Raw genomic sequence first — 18,214 nt, 5'->3', positions numbered from 1 at the left:
ACTATGAAAGTTTGGGGCTTCATTCCGATTGAACTTCACTGTTCCCTTTACTTAATGATCTACACTCCATCAGGCAGTCTGGGGAGACGCCCACAAAGTCAAGTCGTGTCACCTCATTCATCTATAATTTTTAAATGTAGCACTGATAAATACTAAGAATGGAGGCAATTTCCTAAAATGGTCGGCGTCAGGGAATATGATTTACAGCGAGCCAGCTATTCTGGGCTCAAGTACACCAAGTTCTCAGATAATTACCAAAAGCACAGCTGTGTGAGCCAGAAAGAAAGACTGAAGTCCCGGTGCTGCAGAGCAGCCCCTGTGTGTATCCTCATGTCTGCACTCTAAAAATTAATGGGATATGCCTCCTATTTCAACAGCATTGCCCTGAAGACACATATAACCTGTCTTTACAGTTTAGAAAGCCTCGCCTGACCAAAAATTGTCAAAGAGAGAATTTTAACTATTCTGGGTAACTTTAAATTTAGTCATGATTTTTCACCAGTATATATAGCATGTAGCTTTTAAAAAATAGTATTAAATAAAATGTATGACTAAGGTAAAGTACAAAGGATCCTGAATATTACTAATATTATGATGAAATGTGTTCACTTCATAATTTAAATCTTAAAAATAAGGATTCAGGTGGTCCTAAGAAGCTTTGTCTCTAAACATTGTTTCACCTAAAAATTTGTAAAGTGCATATCTAAAGAATAGAGAAGTCTAAGGAAGTCTTCCTTTCATTGAAATAGGATAGTCAAATTCCACCTTGAATAGCATGAATTTTAAATGAATGCCTGAGAAGAATTTTTAAAAGGCAATTAATCTGAGGGAGACGATTAAGAAGGGGGTGAGGTCTTTGTGCTGCGCAGGTGCTGTGTAATGGGGCCTTGATGGAGCATGAGCCATTCACACCAATCACTCTGAACCCCCACAAACCCTGAGCATTCCAAACCTCATTAGTCCTAAACACACGGGAGATGGAATGAACGGACTCCGAATTAACTCCATCCAAATGCCAAGTATTAAAACATAATTGGAATTCAGTTGCTTTAAATTGCTTGCCAGTGTGAGAGACAGAATAGACAGCCCACTAAGGCTTCATGCAATTTTATCTATTCTTGAAGCTTTGGAACAATGTTTTTATAAAGTACAATCTGAAATTGGGAAACTAAAGGAATTTGATTTTTTTGACTATGTACTTAAAATCTGGGGGCCTTATATCAAGTTTCAGCTCCTTAAGAGGGAGACTTTTACTGAGTTGACCAAAGTGAGCATTAAATTCCAAATGTAGAAATGTCAACTGCTAAATATAATCTGATAATATTTTATTTTTAGTATATCTATAATTTCCTATTTCTAGATCTCTTACTGAAATCATTTCTATAATGATGAGACAAAGCATGATTTTTAGTATCAGCTTAATAAAAGGAATGAAAACTTAATAAGAGTAAGAAAAAAATGTTGCTAAATGGTAAGAATAAAAAAATGTTGCTAAAATGAGACCACATGTTCCAAAAATAAAGATAAATTATTTTGAAAAAGTCTGCTGCCTTTTGGAAGTCTGGTATCATTATCTCCACCCACTTATAAAAAGCAAAGTCATGGTATGAAGACATTCTTGTATTCCTGTATTTATACTAGCCTTTTTAGTATTTGATGAGAGTGTATTCGGATATAAGTGTTCAAAAGCTACCTTTCATCAAGGCCCCTAATTATTAAAATTCTCATTTTTAAGGAAAGGATTATTAAACCTAGGATAAATGTTTATCCATTTGATGTACCTTTATGTGACAGCCACAGAAAACTATGCCGGATACATCACACACAATGTCAGCCCATGCACCCCGAGAACCCGCAGCGCACATGCAGCATGTGGACACGGCTACCTGAGAAGAAGAGGGCTTTGAAGCCCTTCTTGGACACAGTGTTGTCAGACTTGAATTCAATTCTCATATTGTTGAACTGGGAGGTGACCACTTCGGGCACTTCGGCTCCACAAAATCTGCCGTGCAGTTTAGACTCAGAAGAGAGGCCGCTCCAGATTTCCACATAATCATATTTGCAAACCTAGAAAAAACACTGTAGTCACCAGACTTGAAGGTATCAGATGATTGACATTTAATTTGCAAAAACTTACCATGCTTTTCCCTCCATTCCTGTGGCAGTCAAACTGGAACTAGCCGGTAAAGAAAAATCTCAAGGCAAGGGTCCAGATATGAGGCAGAAGGCACGAAAGACAGACTGGTGAAGGATTTTGTTCTGAACACCTCCAAGACACGTGTGTACAAATGCATGCTTGTTCATATGTATTTATAGCATACATCTTTTCCAAAAAACACAGTTAAGGAGAATGAGATGAATATTTGCTGTATTGATGAAGCTGATGGTCACAAGAAGAGCAGCAGCTGCTGCGTTTTTGGTGTTTTAATTAAGTTTATATTTTCACTGGGAACCATGTAAGGCATTTTCATGTACTGTCTTACCTAATGCTGACAACGATGACACGAATCAGCACATTTAGTCTGTGAAACAACCATTAGCAATAGAAGTGATCCTTTCTATTGCAAAGATGAGAAACCAAGGTTCAGAAAATTTTGTATGTGTCCAAAATTATACTAACTCCATGTGCAGTGTGGTGGTCAACAGCATGGGCTGGTCAATAGCAGAAAGTGGGCTCCGTCCAGCGCTACCTCCCCAAACACTATTCTAATCAGACCAGCACCGTGAAAGCCTTTCAAAGCGAGGCAGACACAGGTACATGATAAAAAGGACTGCTTGCCCTTCAAACTTTTCAAAATGGTCTTTCTTACTTTCTTTGAATCGTTAGGTGCTGTGAAATTTGTAGCATTACTGCAGGACGGCAAACAAAGAGGGACTGGGGGCTGTGAACAAACAGGAACAGGTCTCAGCCTCAGGCAGGCAGGGCTTTACACTACCAGGCAGCAATCTGATTCTGATTTACTCATAACCCACTACCACCACCAAAACAGAATACGTTAAGTGAATGCCAGGTATACTTAAGGAATTTTATAGCCATTAACAGATGTTTCCACAATACACTTTCCAAAAGTTTCTACAGCCCACATTCTAAAGAACACATCTTGTGTGAATGACCTTATTACATAAGTGTGTAATTAGTAAGATTTAACAATGCATATGATTAAACCCTGGGGCATGATGTGTACTTTGCAATATGTCAACTCAAATTACTCAGTCTTGTGACATTCATTAGGTGATAAAAAAGCAAAATGTTGCTAGGAAAAAAAAAAGTTTTCTGTTTACCTTGTTACATCTACCACTTTTGTTTAGAGAGGGTCTGACATAGCATAGGAGAATACAACCAAAGCTTCAGTTGTTTGACATTGAGTTTCCATTTGGACAAATACAATAAAAAAAAATGAAGCTTTAACTCAACTCACTATGCTGGTATGTCAAGTTTCTGCTCAAGTTTCTGCTCGTGCTTTTCGTTTAAATAGCTAATGCATTAAACTATGAAAATAAACAGAATTTTGTAGCAGCCTTCCACGCAGTGACACCATTTTAAGTTTAAGAATTTTGAAACACGTTACAGAGTTCGTAAAGGGTCCTTCCAAGAATCAGAACTGCTACCATGAAAAAATGCCTTCAGAACACAAGGCTTCATTATTTTAAAACATCTACCAGACTTCCTCCTGAATATAAACTGCTACCTTCTTAGAAATATGAATCAAAATGTCATATTTGCCACAGCTAAAAGCTTTAGGGAAAACTGAGAGAGAAGTCATTCAACCCAAAGTTCTCATCAAATCACAGAAGGATGGGGAGAGTCCCACTTTCAAAAAGTGTTGCTCACATGAAACTTTTGTAAAAACACTATAAGAATTATTTTCTCAATTCTAGCATTTTCCCAAATTTCAGACAATTTTTAAAGGAAAACAATGTTACATGTGGATAACATAGGTTAGATATGTAAATTGCAGTCTTTGCTATCATAAAATTTACATGATATAAAGAAGGTCTCAGAAGATCTGGTAACTCTAAAATTCTACAATTCTCTTAAATACATAAGCTCATCACATTTCAGACTTTAATTTCCTTTAAGGAAACCTAATAGTCAGCACCTTCTTTATACCTCTAAGTCATTAGTAAGAGACTAAAAAATGCACAGTAATGCCTTGACAACTACTACCAGGCAGAATTAAGAGAAAAAAAGTAATTGAAGAGAAAGAAGGAAAAGTGGGAGGGGGAAATAAAGAAGCAAAGATACATATGCAAAAAAGAAGTTACAGTGTAAAACCCACAAATGTTACCAATGATTATTGACCAGGAGCATAGTAGCAGATCATTACATTTCTGTTCCCTCACTTCTTTGTAAGTATGCAACAGATACACATCAAAAACAACAATTGTTCTGAGTTAATTTTATGCTTAAAACTTTTGATTATATTTTAAAATAAATATGGAAAAAGAAAAGTAGAGAGAGAAGATATGGGAGAAAAGAAAAAGGAAATGAAACAAAGAAGAAAACTCAGCCAAATCAAGTATTTGTTAACACTTGTCTGTAATTAAACCAATGTTGAACAGTTGTATGAAGGACACATTTCTGGGCTTGGCATTGCATCTGAATTTAGTGTGTGTGCACTAGCACGTAGGACCTCTCAAAAATTGGATCTTCACTACAATAAACTATGTTTTGTAAAGGAAAGATAGTGTCAACTAAGTGCGTATTTTATTGAGGTTAAAAAATTCATCTTTATTTCCGAATCATTAGCACATTCATCATGAAAAACTACTTATTAATGAAAATATTCTGATTACCACAAAAAAAAAATGTCTGCACAGGTATTTCTGTTATGACTCAAGCAGTGGATTTAGGTTTATTTTTCCTAGAAAAGTCTATGTGACATGAGTCCAACCCTGATTTTTTCATAGCTCTTTAATATATCAAGAAAATGCTGTATATTAACATAGTAGGTAGAAACTCCTTCTGAGTAGTTTCAATCTCCCAGGCACTGCCTAAAATACCATCCAGTGCCAAATGGAAGTACTGGCAGTTGCAGAAATGGGCAGCAGAGCATGAAGTCTCCACTCCTCCTTCTCTCCTTCCTTTCCGTTACCAGTTTGTCTTCAGGGGTTCCCAAAACATCATAGAAAAAATTACACTTATTGTTCACTTACTTCATTGCCCTCCAGCTCGAAGAACTCAAACTGCACAGAAATCCTGTACTGGGTTGGCGCGACCACCTGCCACACGCAGTTTTTGTTCGGAGGGTACTCCCTGGGCCAGCCTGGGCTGGTGATGGTGCCATTGAGCTTGCTGAGAAGTCCGCCACAAGCCGCTGCAGGAAGAAAATGGCAAGGTCTCCTCATAAGGTATCCCCTTCTTAGCCCCTTGCCACCCATAACAAAACACCTTGGCATTTAAAATCTAGAAAGCTGTGGGCTGTTCAAATATTTTCATCTCTGAATCCCAATGGCAAAGTATTATTTTTATGTGCCTGGAGCCAACCAAACTATGGCTGTAGTTTACAAGTGGGCAAGCAATACAAACAAAACTGTCAGTTTTCTGATCTTTTAAATGGGCACAATACCGACACCGTAGGTTGTTGTGAGAATAAATAAGATATATGTAAAGCACAAGACAGGCTGATGCAGTTATGACCAAAATAGACAATTTCCTCAACTCTTTTTCAAGACAAGCAACTCTTACAAAGTTACCTGAGCTAAGGAGCAAGAAAACTATACGAAATAGAGCATATTTACTATTCCCCAAACTCTAATTAACAACTGGTTTTCTTTCCTTTTTTGGATGATCTATGTATAAGAGGTACTATTTGCATTTCCTCTCTTCCTTACTGAAAGTGAAATTAGCAAAAGCAGAGTATTCAAAAGCAAGTTAGGTGAAAAGAACATGTATTGTACACAGTTCAAACTCATTTGTAAGGAGTCAAGAGTTACCTAAAGTAACCAGTCTTTTTACTTTGATCGCCTTTGTGTATACATATTTATGTACATATATCCATTATATTTGCCAATATATACATATATATATATATATATACACATCTTTTTAAAAAACCTATGCTTCCATGTTTACCACATTTTGGTAAATTATTATTAAGTAAAATACAAATTTTTAGGAGCCACACATAAATAATAGTCATGTTACTTTATTATTGTCACATAAATCATGTCCTCTGTTTCAAAGATACTGCATTTTCCTCAAAAATTAGTTCATTTTACTCTACCATACAGAGCAACTTAATAGATTAATAGTATGGAGACTTTTACATAACAGAGAAGTTGAAGTTTTTAAGAAGAAACGGGGCAGTCTGTTTTTTTAATAGATCAGCACAGGTGTGGTATTCAATCATTATGCAAATAATTGTGCCACTATTACGTCCTCTGTTACAGATACAGTAGGGAACAAGGCACTCATTTTTAGGGAGTTTATATTTTTGTGGGAAACACAAAAGTAAACTTAATAAGTATAAAAATATAAATAATGTTAAACTGATAAAAGTTCTATGAAGATGATTTTGGCAGAAATTTTCAGAGTGCAATGAAGGAGGAAAGGTCTGACAGAAGGAAGATCAACCCACTTATTTTGTCTATGATTTGGGTAACTGGGTGGAGCCGGGAAATGGAAAAGGATCAGCTGTAAATCCTGAAGGAAGAGGCCACAGGGCATGATAACAAACATCGCACAGGAAATTTCATCTTAGAATGTGCAGAGGAAATACAGAAAATGTGACAAGATGTCTTTGTTTATTTATCTTTTATTAATAAAGCACATTTAGCTCCTGCTTTATGTCTGCTGTGCCTGATGAGGGAGATAAAAAAGAGATTCAGATTCAGAGCTCTGCCCTCTATAAGGGACACATGCCCATGAATTATGACAAAGATCAAAACAAGTGATGGACAGAAGTTTAGGTATGGCCAGAGATTAAAATATAGCTATTGTATATTATAGTACATAAATCTATGCTCTCCATATCTATATATCTAATATATATTAGTCTAACATATCTAATATAATAAATCTATATCTAACATATCTATATATAAAGTGTATATATATATATATATATATATATATATATATATAAGTATATAAAGGAGAATGTGGAGATATAAAAGGTAGTTGTAGTTGTGAACGAGGTGGCCAGGAGCCCAGGGCGGACACGATGGCTCCTGGAACTAGAGCCTAGGCAGGCTTTGGCTTTCAGTAAGACTGCAATGAGCCCTACTTGTTGAGGTTACTGCAGAGGAAGAAGGGAGGGAGCAGGAGAGGGAGAGGCCAGGACCAGGTTAAGGGCAGAGGGGGCCGGGGAGGCCCTTGCACAGACCGGCTACCTTCGCAGCTCCTCCTGTCGGGGCCCAGCTCATAGCCCGGCTCGCACGCGCATGTGTAGCTGCCCAGTGTGTTCAGACACCGCTGCTCACAGCCCCCACGGTCGGGTTTGGCACACTCGTCTTCCTCTAGAAAGATGGCAGCAGTCAGCACATGGAGGATTTGTTCTCGCGCACTAAGGTGCACCGTATCTGATAACACGATGCTCAGTTGCTCTGAATGAAACCGGAAGGACAAGCGCGAGGACAATGAGCAGCTGTGATGGGGACACAGAAATTCAAGGCACCGCGAGGATCTAAGAACTGGGGAAGAATCAAGAGAGCAACTCGAAATCTACAGCTGAAGGTCACCTTACTGCAGACACGTGTGTTTTTACTGAATCTGAAGTCAAAGGGGTAATTAAAACCCAGAGATTTTCCAGAACAAACACAAAAACTTACGGAAAAAACATAGCTTCATAGTTGATTTCACAGTATAGTTCACTAAATATCTGAAAAATGCTTTTAAAGAAACTTCATTATTAAGAAATAGATGATGGTGAATATAAACTAAAAAGAAAGGAAACTCAGAAACTTACTGGACCTCTTCAAATTTGAAGCATTCAGTGTTTTTATACAGACATGTTGAGCCAAAAATTACAGTAATTTTATACTTTTGTAAACACATTTTGCTATTTTAAATGAACTATGCTATTTTATTTGTATATGGAAACTTGAAAAATGTACAGATATAAAAATAAATATGAACATAAATTGTATAAACATAAATTATATATAATAAATCATATAAAGCAAACATATAAAAATATATACTATTTTTAAAAAAACATATATGGTGAGGTACTCCATAATCCCAATCTTCAGGAATGACCTATTGTGAGTTAGGAAAATAGCAAACAATATTCACTAGAGAAATTATGCATCAGAAACACACTAAACATTTGTGATAACCAAATATACAAACATTGCATGACAGAATGTTAATAGGTTTCTTTTACTGTAAAATATAACACACACAGGAGACTTTAAGCAAATGTGCATCTTAATAAATACTTCGAATTCATAGTCAAAGTGCAAGGATCTCTGTATTGGGCTGCATGGTGAACACCTCAGTAATTCTCAGGGAAGAGCCTTTATACTTGTTCCTTCAACAGTGAACACATCTAGCCACCAATCACAGTGTTGACAAGTACAACTTAGAGAAAATTTTGTTCTCCTTCCCATAAAAGAATTGTATTCCACAATGACTCACTTAACATAATTACTAGATGCTTACTTTATCATGTTAGGTGTCAGAATACTCTGCTAAGGAGGCCATAAATTATTTCTGGTGAGGTGGAATGCTACTGTCTAAGGGATGGTTCAGAAATACTGCCACCTAGAAATAAATTGAACTACATGTCAGGAAGCCCCTCCTGGTTATGCATCCTTTGCCAGTTATATTTTTTCGTGTATCCCTTTCTGGATTTTGCTATTTTGACTATTTCATTAAAAAAAAATGGCAGATGGAGTTCCTACCTTGCACAACAAAGTTCTAAATTCTAGTATTTGGCCAATAACCTTTTCCATCAAAGCCCATCAAAATGTCCTTATGAGCAGTGCATATATCAACCTTTAATATAATTTAACTCTAGTTCTCCCCTGACTCACAGCTTCATCCACATTTATCCCTGACAGAGGAAAAACCTCACACTTAAAATTACTTCAAGTTACCTTTAAAGAAGTTGGCAGCGAATCCTGCCTTGTTCACAGTTCCATCAGAAACAAACTTCATCCACAAGGTATTGGAGGTTGATGTGACATCTTCAGGCTTATCATAGCCGCAGAAACGCCCCACTAAAGGGCTGTGCTCACTGCTTCCGTCTCGAACCTCAAGGAAGTCGTACGCACAGTTGTCATGCCTTTCAATCTGCAGCAGAGGAAATGTGTGGGAATATATCTCATTCACAGATAAAATAATCTCTATAGAGAAAGTGCTGTGCATTTTTAGTGCCATCGTACTGACAAGGTCATACTACAAATTGTATATACAAATGAGGGCACCGCTCCTTAGTGTACACAGTAGTATCTACAGAGCCCGTGAATAAAGGTGTATAATTCTGGTAGACAGAGAGAAAGATGAGGAAAATCTATGCAACAGTGCATCCACGTGAATCAAGACTGACAGAAGTTAATTGCCTTTTAAGAGAAAGTTAAAAGGACAGCTCGTAATTCTTTGGGAAAATAAAGCTTTAAAAAAAATCTAGACTTGAAGTTATCATGGAAAATCTGGGCCAGATATGCTATTAGCAATGTGTAATTTGTTCTGAAACACAGTTATAAAAACTGCTCATAGTTCATCAACAAAACCATTATTTTATTCTTAGAGAAGCTGGATTCAGATTCTATTGGCAAATAGTGCACTCTTTAGATGATAAATCTCTTTTCTGAAGAGCAACCTGATAACATGGGATCACATTTCTTTCCAGGCTATGAGTCTTCACCCTGAGATAGCACAGCCGATGTGGAACGACTACAGCCCGGGCGGGGGCCACACTGGCTGCCCCTTCCCCAGAGTAATGTGGCTTGTTGAGATGGTCCCTTTAATGTCAAAACAGTCCTCTCAACCCATAAACCTGGAGGAACTCAATCTCTTTCCTCTAACAACTAAGTGCGAATGTCAGCTATGACCACTGACCTAAAAATCCTTATGAAGAATGGATGTTCATGGACCTATGCTTTAGCCCTGAACTTCTAAAAACAACAAACCAAATTTACAAATTGTTTTAGATTAAAAATTACAAGACAATTTCTAAATAAAATCTTGCTTTTAATTTTTTTCATAGAAAATGGGCACTGGCTCTAAAGTCTTAAGAGACTCAGTGGCTCTTTACATATTCAGAGCAAGGAAGTACACGGCCTGTAACTGACGACCCATGGAAAGTATTACATCTGTCGACTAGTGCTCAACACACAGTTCACCAATTAATGGACTTCTCCTACAAAATGAATGTGAGGAATATGTTCATTCCTTGGAACCACACCTGAATGCAGGAACCTCCTGGTGTGGCGGCTGAAGGATCCATTTTCCAGTTCATTGATACATTGCCAGTGATAGTCTATGAATTGGGCAGCATATGGACAAACAGAAAAACTAGATTTCGAAGCACAGATTTGGGTGCTCCAAGTACCACATCTGTGGCTTCCCTTTCCCCAGCCATGGGCCCGGGTTCGCCTGTTTGCTCCCACAAATCCAGGACCTATTCCATGAGGGCTCCCCTCCCTGTCCACCGGCATCTCTCAGTGAGATGACAGAACCTCACCACCTGGGGCTTATTGCTGGTGGGCAGACAGCCAAGGAACAATGAGCAGGACAGATAACCAAATCATACATATTATAAAGAAAATTCTATGGGAAAATATAAAGTGAAACACGGTGAGGATGGGGTGAAGGCTGGTATTTGGGATTACTCCATCAGCAGGTGCTTGAGAGTTTGATTCATAAATCCAGCTTGTTTCCCCAAAGATCTATTCTCTTCACGTGGAATTATGAGAAAGGATGGGGAAATACTATAAAGAATATCTCAGTTTTAGAGCACATTTTTAAGACTGGCTGTTCAAACAGAGAGATGGTAAGGGGCTGCTACCAGAGATGACAGGGAACAGGCAGTGCCCAGGATGGAAGGCCATTGGCCAGCTACAGGCATGGCCCTTCTCAAGTCTCTAAGACGTGCCCTTCAGAATCAGCCTTCTCCATGAACATGAGGCCATTTCCAGGTGACCGAAGGCCATTCCTCAGCCAAGGGGACACATAACGTAAGAGCTGAACTCTCAAGGTATGGAGCTTGACAATGAACCAGGAACACTGAACAAGGGACACAGCTGCAGGAAGTGACCAAAGGTCTCAGCAAGCTCCCTGCCTGCACCCCAGAGGGACCCCTCCTGACTCAGGGGTCGTGTTGGGAGAAAGAGGGAGGAGAGAGCTGGCTCAGAAGAGGAAAGGAAGTGAGGACACGCGATGAAAAAGCAAAATAACATTGCTTCCTGTGAGAACCAGTGCTAGAGTGGGAGAAAAAGATGAATTAAAGCATTTTATTTACCATTTAGAGAAGATTACTGCTTTCAAAAATGACAATACTAACAAGGACGAAAACAAGACACTACTGAAAAGAAACAAAAACACGTGTGTTTGTTCAGTGATTGAAAAGAAATAGTATAATGGATATTTCCAACTATATAACACTCACTTTTTTTAAGATACATAAAAGATTTCTTTAAATTTTAATATATAGTATAATCACTGGTGACTTAGTAAAAAATAAGAGGGTTAAATATTTTAAATGATACACAAAGCATAAATATTGCACCAGTAAAATGCATAAAAATGACTGATTTTAGGATTAATTGTACCAGTACCTATTTTTGCACCACGTAGTTCTTATATAGTAAGTATGGCAAGCACACATCAAAATTTATGTCATTTGTGTAACATTTTCTACAGCTATGTCAATTACTTTATCAATTAATACATAGCATAGATAATAATAAATATGGTTGAAGCTATAAAGTAGGTAAGTTCATTGATACTATGTCAGGAACTGTAAGCTTCATGAGAAAAAGAACACCAAAGTCAGCGATTTATAAAAAAAAAAAAAAAGAAGGAAAGAAGGAAGAAAGGGAGGGAAGGACAAGGAGCAGGTTCTTCTTGAGTTAAGCATGGACACAGTTCATAGACCTGGGGCCTGCCTGAGCGGCAATGCGCAGCTACACACGCAACAAATATGTTTTGATAATGATGATGCTGATTTTTCACAACCTTTAAGGTAACCAGAGCACAAACATAAACACATGTGGCAAGTTCATCACAATGTAGTCAGACCTAATCGGTACATAGAGAATACGATGAAAGTGATAGTAAGCTCTGAGGTTTTTTAGGAAACTGATACTTAAATGAAATTAGGAGTAGGAACAAATACAGCCAAGGCAGAGGACAAGTACAAAGACTGGCCAGCAGGGATCACTGTCAGATCTCCTTACTACGTGGGGCTCGTGCCTTTCCTGGCAGGTTAGAAGGAAGCCCAGGAAAGCTGGTGAGTTTATTTAGCAAAAACTAAAATCAATTCAGTGTAACCAAATTGGTCAGCCTCCCATTCTGAAGCTGGCAACGGTGCAGAGCTTTGCTGCGGGTGCATGCAGGTGAGCTGGCCCTGAAGGGGAGCCAGTCTGGAGGGGCCCCATGCACGCACTGTCTTCATCCAACAGCCAGACTTCCAAATGAATGTAATGTTGAAAGCACCACTGAGGTACCTTGCTATTTGTCAAAAGCTCTGAACACCCAGAATTTCTGGTAATAGTTTCAATGAAACACTCTCATTTTTTCTGAAGGGCTGGGAACAGAATCACTGTGTCATTCAGCAATCCCACTTCCAGGAACATACCCCCAAAACTAAGAGTAGGGCCTAGAAGAAGAATTTGTGCACTTAGTCTATGTTCCTGCCACAACGTTCACAATAGTCAAGGTAGGAGAAAACCAGACGTCCAGCAGTGGAGGACTAACAAACATATGGAGTATTTATTCAGCCTCAACAGGAAGGGGAGCTACCAGTATGGGCCACAGTGTGGATGAACCACGAGTCAACTAAGTGGACAAGCCAGTCACAAAAGGGCACATCCTGCCCTACCCTACTTACAGGAGGAATCTAGAGTCCACTTCATAGGGTCAGAAAGCAGAAGAGCCATTGCAGGGGTTGGAGAGGGCTGAATAAGGAGTTAGCGCTTACTGGGTATAGTTTCAGGTTTGCAGGACGCAGAGAGCTCTGGAGAAGGTGCTGGTAATGGCTGACAGCGATGTGAATGCATTGGACACACTGAACTGTGCATTTAACAAGTGGTTCAGATGGTGAGTTTTATATCTGTTTTACTATGAATAATTTTGCCTCTCCTGTGTTTGAATGTAATTTCAAAATATAATTAATGCAATAAACTACACAAATGATTAAACATTTTTAGATAACATAAGTAAAAATCATCTATACTTGGGACAAGGCTTAAGTCAGTATTTTTTGCTTTGGGGAAGAAGTCAAAGAAAAACATGACTAATAAAAACAATGTAGAATAGCATTTTATTGCTAAAAATAAATAATTTTAATAATGGAAAAAATCTAGTGACATCTGAGAAATAATACTACTAAAAAGCTTTTTTGAATAAAAAGCACAATGGCTTAATAACATATTCTTTTTAAATTTACTATATCACATTTGACATTTTATTATTTAAGGATATTTTAGTTACTATTTAATATTTAATTAATATTAATGTATAGATAATTACAGTTCAAAAATGGAGGAGTAAAAAACAAAAATGCTCAACCGCATGAAAAATCAAGATCATGACTCTGGGTTGGGTCTATTTTCATGCGATTCAGGTTTTTAAATGCTGCCACTTGACTTATTTTTCCTTCATGACAATTATTTTTAACTCACTCATAAATTTAACGAACGTTTATTAAAAGCCTACTATGGCCAGATAATACACACTGGCAGTTTTAAACAGTGGTGAGTAACAGACACGTTTCTGACCAGCAGGCATTGATCAAGCAGCACAATGTACAAGTAAAGGCAGTGATGACGGGAAAGGGCGGGACGCCATAGAGGGTGCAGATGTGTGCGCTCCCAGGACCAGGGCACAGGGGTGCACAGGCCTTAATGGTGTCACTCACATGCTGCCCACTATGAATTGTGTGGGTTTGTGTAAGTTTAAACAAACACACACTAATCATTCAGAGTAGAATTATAGCCTAATTCTGAAGAGCTACTTAAATGCTTTTGCAGTCATGAATATGAGTATATAAGAATATAAGAATGAATATAGAACATCCAGTCTTAGCCAAACATTCAAAAATAGTACACGGCAAGCATAACAATGCAAACTAATTACAATCTCCTCCTTATCTTGGCTTCCTAGCTAATTCACAAAGTCTAGTCTACTCAGTTCACACCCATAAAATATTCAAAGGAGGGGAAGATTGTTTTTAGTCAGGCAATCCTCAAAGTGTGCAGATAAGCACCTTGAACACAGTCCAGAACGTTGCAGCTTGTGGTGAGGACGGGGGAGACCATACTTTACAGAAGGGAAGCTCCACCTTCAGAGAGTGCAGACTGTTGGCAAGTACCTCGGACCAAACCCGCTTAAATTCCCGTGTGTGGGGATGTCAACACCAACTTAATGAGCTCTGGGTTTACTTTACTTTTTTTCTGCTTTATTGACATTTCTTTGGTTATTCCTATAAGCACTTCCAGTCTCCCACCTGCCCTCCTCCGTATTCCTGCATACTGAAAGGGCTTATGTGGAATAGTGGCACAGAGGCTTCCTAACCAAAAGCACTGCTGCAGAACAGAAGACAGGCGCCCCAAACTGGCCTTGGACGCAAGCTGCTTTCCTGTGCAAACTCACCTCAGTCCTGGCCTTAAGAAGCAATGCCCAGTCACTACTAGGGAAGAAAAGGCTCCCCAAAGAGTGTGATTAGGGAAGCATCAGGCCCCAATTGCCTTTCAAATCATGTCCTTTCTGCTCCAACATCAAAGACCCCTGAAATTCATTAACAAAGGCACTTGTGCAGATTTTCTTTCAGTATTTACATTTAAATCTAAGTAGCATTAGGAGAAGTAAATCATGACAAATTCATAGAAAGATATGAATAATGGACACCTAGTAAATTCTTTATATGGTAGGTCTCAACAGAATAATGGACAGTTGATCTTAAGAGCCCCTTTTATTGAAAGGGCACAGAGCAACACAGAGAATAAAAAAGTTACAAAAGTAGAAGCAGTTTTTGAAAAAAGATAAAGGCTGTCATCAGTGAATAAAAACTGTTTTCAGACAAAACCACATACACTGAGAATCAGTGAGGACTTCCTTTTTTAACTTAAATGCATAAGCTGTATATTGAAAATATATTGTGAAAAAATAGATATAAACAGATAACTGACTAAATGAAACAAGTCACCTAGTGGCCACCAGAATGAATTTAAAAAGACATACACTCACTCTCAGTATTAGGGGTATTAAATTCCCTGAAGCTGCTGAAAACACTGAATTAGTGAATACCATTTCACTGTTCCTGGGGAAGTACAGGATTAGCTTTCTGCAATTTTCTGGTCACAGAATTCCTGTAGACCAATCCATACATAATCTTATTTTGTGTGTGTTTCTGTCAAAGACTCGTTAATATATGTTGTCAGTTCATTAACAGAACTCACAGCTCACTGCGCTGAAATGCACCCCTGTATGATATCATCCAACACACGCGCGCGCTCTATCGGGCACATCACAGCTGAGAGGTGATGACAGATGACTCGAACACTTCACAGCCCTGAGCCTGTCTGTGAACGAACCAGAGAGCATGGTGAGTACTGATTTGGGGTCTCCAGTTAAATGTTAGTGGGGAGGAATATTTGGAAATGCAGAATCTGCAAACAAGGAAGATGGACTGTCCGTGGGTTTGGGTGCTGGTTTCGTGCTCATTTGTGTGAACTAGGTTAATGGCACGAGTTTAGCTCCGTGATGCAGATTTAGATGTTGTTTTAGGGTGCTTTAAATTTCTTGTCACTTCTCAATTTCTTACAGTCCAAGATCTCTAGTCGAAATTCAGATATACTGCATTCCAGGCTCTCCAACTCCTTACCTACGTAGCCTTGCTTCTGTTTGCCTGGAAAAGTTGATAAACAAAGGACACATTGGCTTCCACTCACCAGTCATCATGCACTTGCACACATACAATCTATCCATCCTTCCCTCGCATCATCAAATTTTAACATGCATTCAGTGGTGTTGGAGACACAGGGGCCAGAAGACAGGCAAGAGCCTTACCCTGTCATGACTGCATCTTAGTGAGAGAGACAGACAGTAACTACATAAACAAACAGATCCATGGCATAATTTCCCGTAGCTGTAAGTGCAATGGGTTAAAATAAAACAGAACAAGGTTTATAGACAATGATAGGGAGGAAAACATTTTAAACAGTTACTAGGCAAGGAGTCTGTGAGGGGGTGACAATCAAGCAGGGTTTCAATGAAACACAAGGAATGAAAGCCAAGATCTGGAGGAAGAGGGGAGTCAGTGGCACGTGCTGTGATGGGGGATGTAAATCCCACATTTTTGGGAAGGGAAAGATCAGAGGGGCCGCTGTAGAGAGGGTGAGAGTGAGCTCAGGACTGTGGTGGACTGCCTGGGTCAGTGACCATTGCGTCTGGGTTTTATTTTAGAAGTGAGGGAGCCCCCGGGATAAGTTAAGTGGAGTCATGCTTCAGTCTAACTGACGCTGGCAAAGGCCCACTCCGGCTGCTGTGCAGATGTCAAGGTGTGCGGGCGAGGAGCGGGGACGGACACTCACAGAGTTCCAAGAGGAGCAGGAGTGAGAAGGGGGCAGCGGCCAGAAGGAAGGCATAAAACGGTCAGATTCTGAAGACAAAGCGAATGGAATATGCTGACAGATTCACCTCAGGGTTGCAGAGAAAAGTGGAATTAGGGATATTCCCCGAGCAACTAGTGACACACTGAATACCCAACAGTGAATCGTGTAACAGTAAATACTGAAACAGGGAAGATAGAAGCAGGGGGGTTAGTTAGTTAAGATGACAATCAAAGGTTTGGTTTTAGTCGTTCAAACATGGGTGCCTATCAGGCATCCAAAAATGTCCAGAATATAAATGCAGGAGGAAGAAACATTAGGAAAGAAAGCAAAATGAGAAAGGGCAGGAAATAAAGATAATCAATAAATGCAGCCAAACTATGACCCAATGTCTCCTCCATCCCAAAGCTTAGTCAGAATCATCCGTTTACTCAACCAACAGCATTTATCCAGTGATGGCTCTGTGCCAGGCATGGTTCCAAGTGCTAAAGATGAAAATCTTTCCCATGTGTCCTTACACTCTCGTATTTTTGTCCTTTCAATCTTACTATTTTGATATTTCAAAAACAAACAGAAACACTGCAAACCAACTAGCCAGCCATTTCCACATCTCAGGAATTATATCTCTGTTTCTTAGATGCATGGAATTTGGTTTTAGATAATTCTCTGACATCACTTCTGTGATGGGAGAATTTCATAATATTTGATTAATTATTGAAAGGCAGTTTATCTCTTCATTTTTGCAACATCACAAAATACAACTAATAAATAATTTTGCAATGAACCAATTGTTTTGATCCAAAGAGTGGGTGAATCCTATCTAATTTTAGTTTCTGTTAACAACAAAGTGGCCCCTTTGAATAATGTTTACAATCTTCTTGTTCCATTGAAATAACAAAATTCAAGTGTGAATCAGTCTCAGAGTCAAGGTTTCCAAAAAATGTAAAATGGTCAGGAGCATAAAATACCACACGTGATCACAGCTGAAAAGATAATTTTTTTCATGACACAAGGAAACATGTCTGGGAAGCTAAATGGTATGTACAAAGGGGGAGACCTAAGTACCAAAAAATTATACTACTCAGCTTACAGGTGGGAGCATGAGGTTATCTGGGCTGGTGGGTGAGGCCTGGGTTCCCCTTACTTTTGTGGGGACAGACCCCACCATGGTCACTGCACTGAGTGGTAAGGATAGCCTGGCAGTAAATGAGGCTCCCTACTGCCTTCTGACTGGGACAGCGAATCAGCTTCTTGTTGGGAAGAGAGAACACCTTCCCATCACAACATCTGGGTCTGTAAGCCCTGTGGACCTACCACCACCATCTCATCATCCCTCCACCTTGGACTTTCAATCTCAAGACTGGTTCTTGGACTTAGACTCAGGGTTCCTGACACACTCCCATCTCCTCTCAAATCCCTAACAGCTCCTCCTGCCCCCTGGAAATGACTCATCAGCCAGCGTGGTGGTTTAGACGTGACTTTGCTCAGACTG

General features: G+C 39.1%; 1 protein-coding gene across 4 annotated transcripts in view; it reads right to left on the bottom strand.

The window, feature by feature from the left end:
- The window catches only part of TLL1 (tolloid like 1), a 190,985-nt gene that overhangs the window by 38,720 nt on the left and 134,051 nt on the right, over positions 1-18,214 (bottom strand). For 3 of the 4 annotated variants that reach the window (XM_073232629.1, XM_073232627.1, XM_073232628.1), the window contains exons 13-16: positions 9,046-9,241; positions 7,336-7,461; positions 5,158-5,318; positions 1,887-2,067 (exon numbers count right to left, since the gene is read on the bottom strand). In XM_073232629.1, the coding sequence (XP_073088730.1) occupies positions 1,887-2,067; positions 5,158-5,318; positions 7,336-7,461; positions 9,046-9,241 (664 nt within the window). Of the gene's footprint in view, positions 1-1,886; positions 2,068-5,157; positions 5,319-7,335; positions 7,462-9,045; positions 9,242-13,619; positions 16,020-18,214 lie in introns of those variants that run through there. The other variant, XM_073232630.1, reaches the window with a different exon arrangement.

This window comes from Manis javanica, chromosome 3 (assembly GCF_040802235.1).
Source record: "Manis javanica isolate MJ-LG chromosome 3, MJ_LKY, whole genome shotgun sequence".
In the NCBI taxonomy this organism is placed as follows: Eukaryota; Metazoa; Chordata; class Mammalia; order Pholidota; family Manidae; genus Manis; species Manis javanica.
Note: the sequence above shows the minus strand (reverse complement) of the source record. Positions and strands in the feature narration are given on the sequence as shown.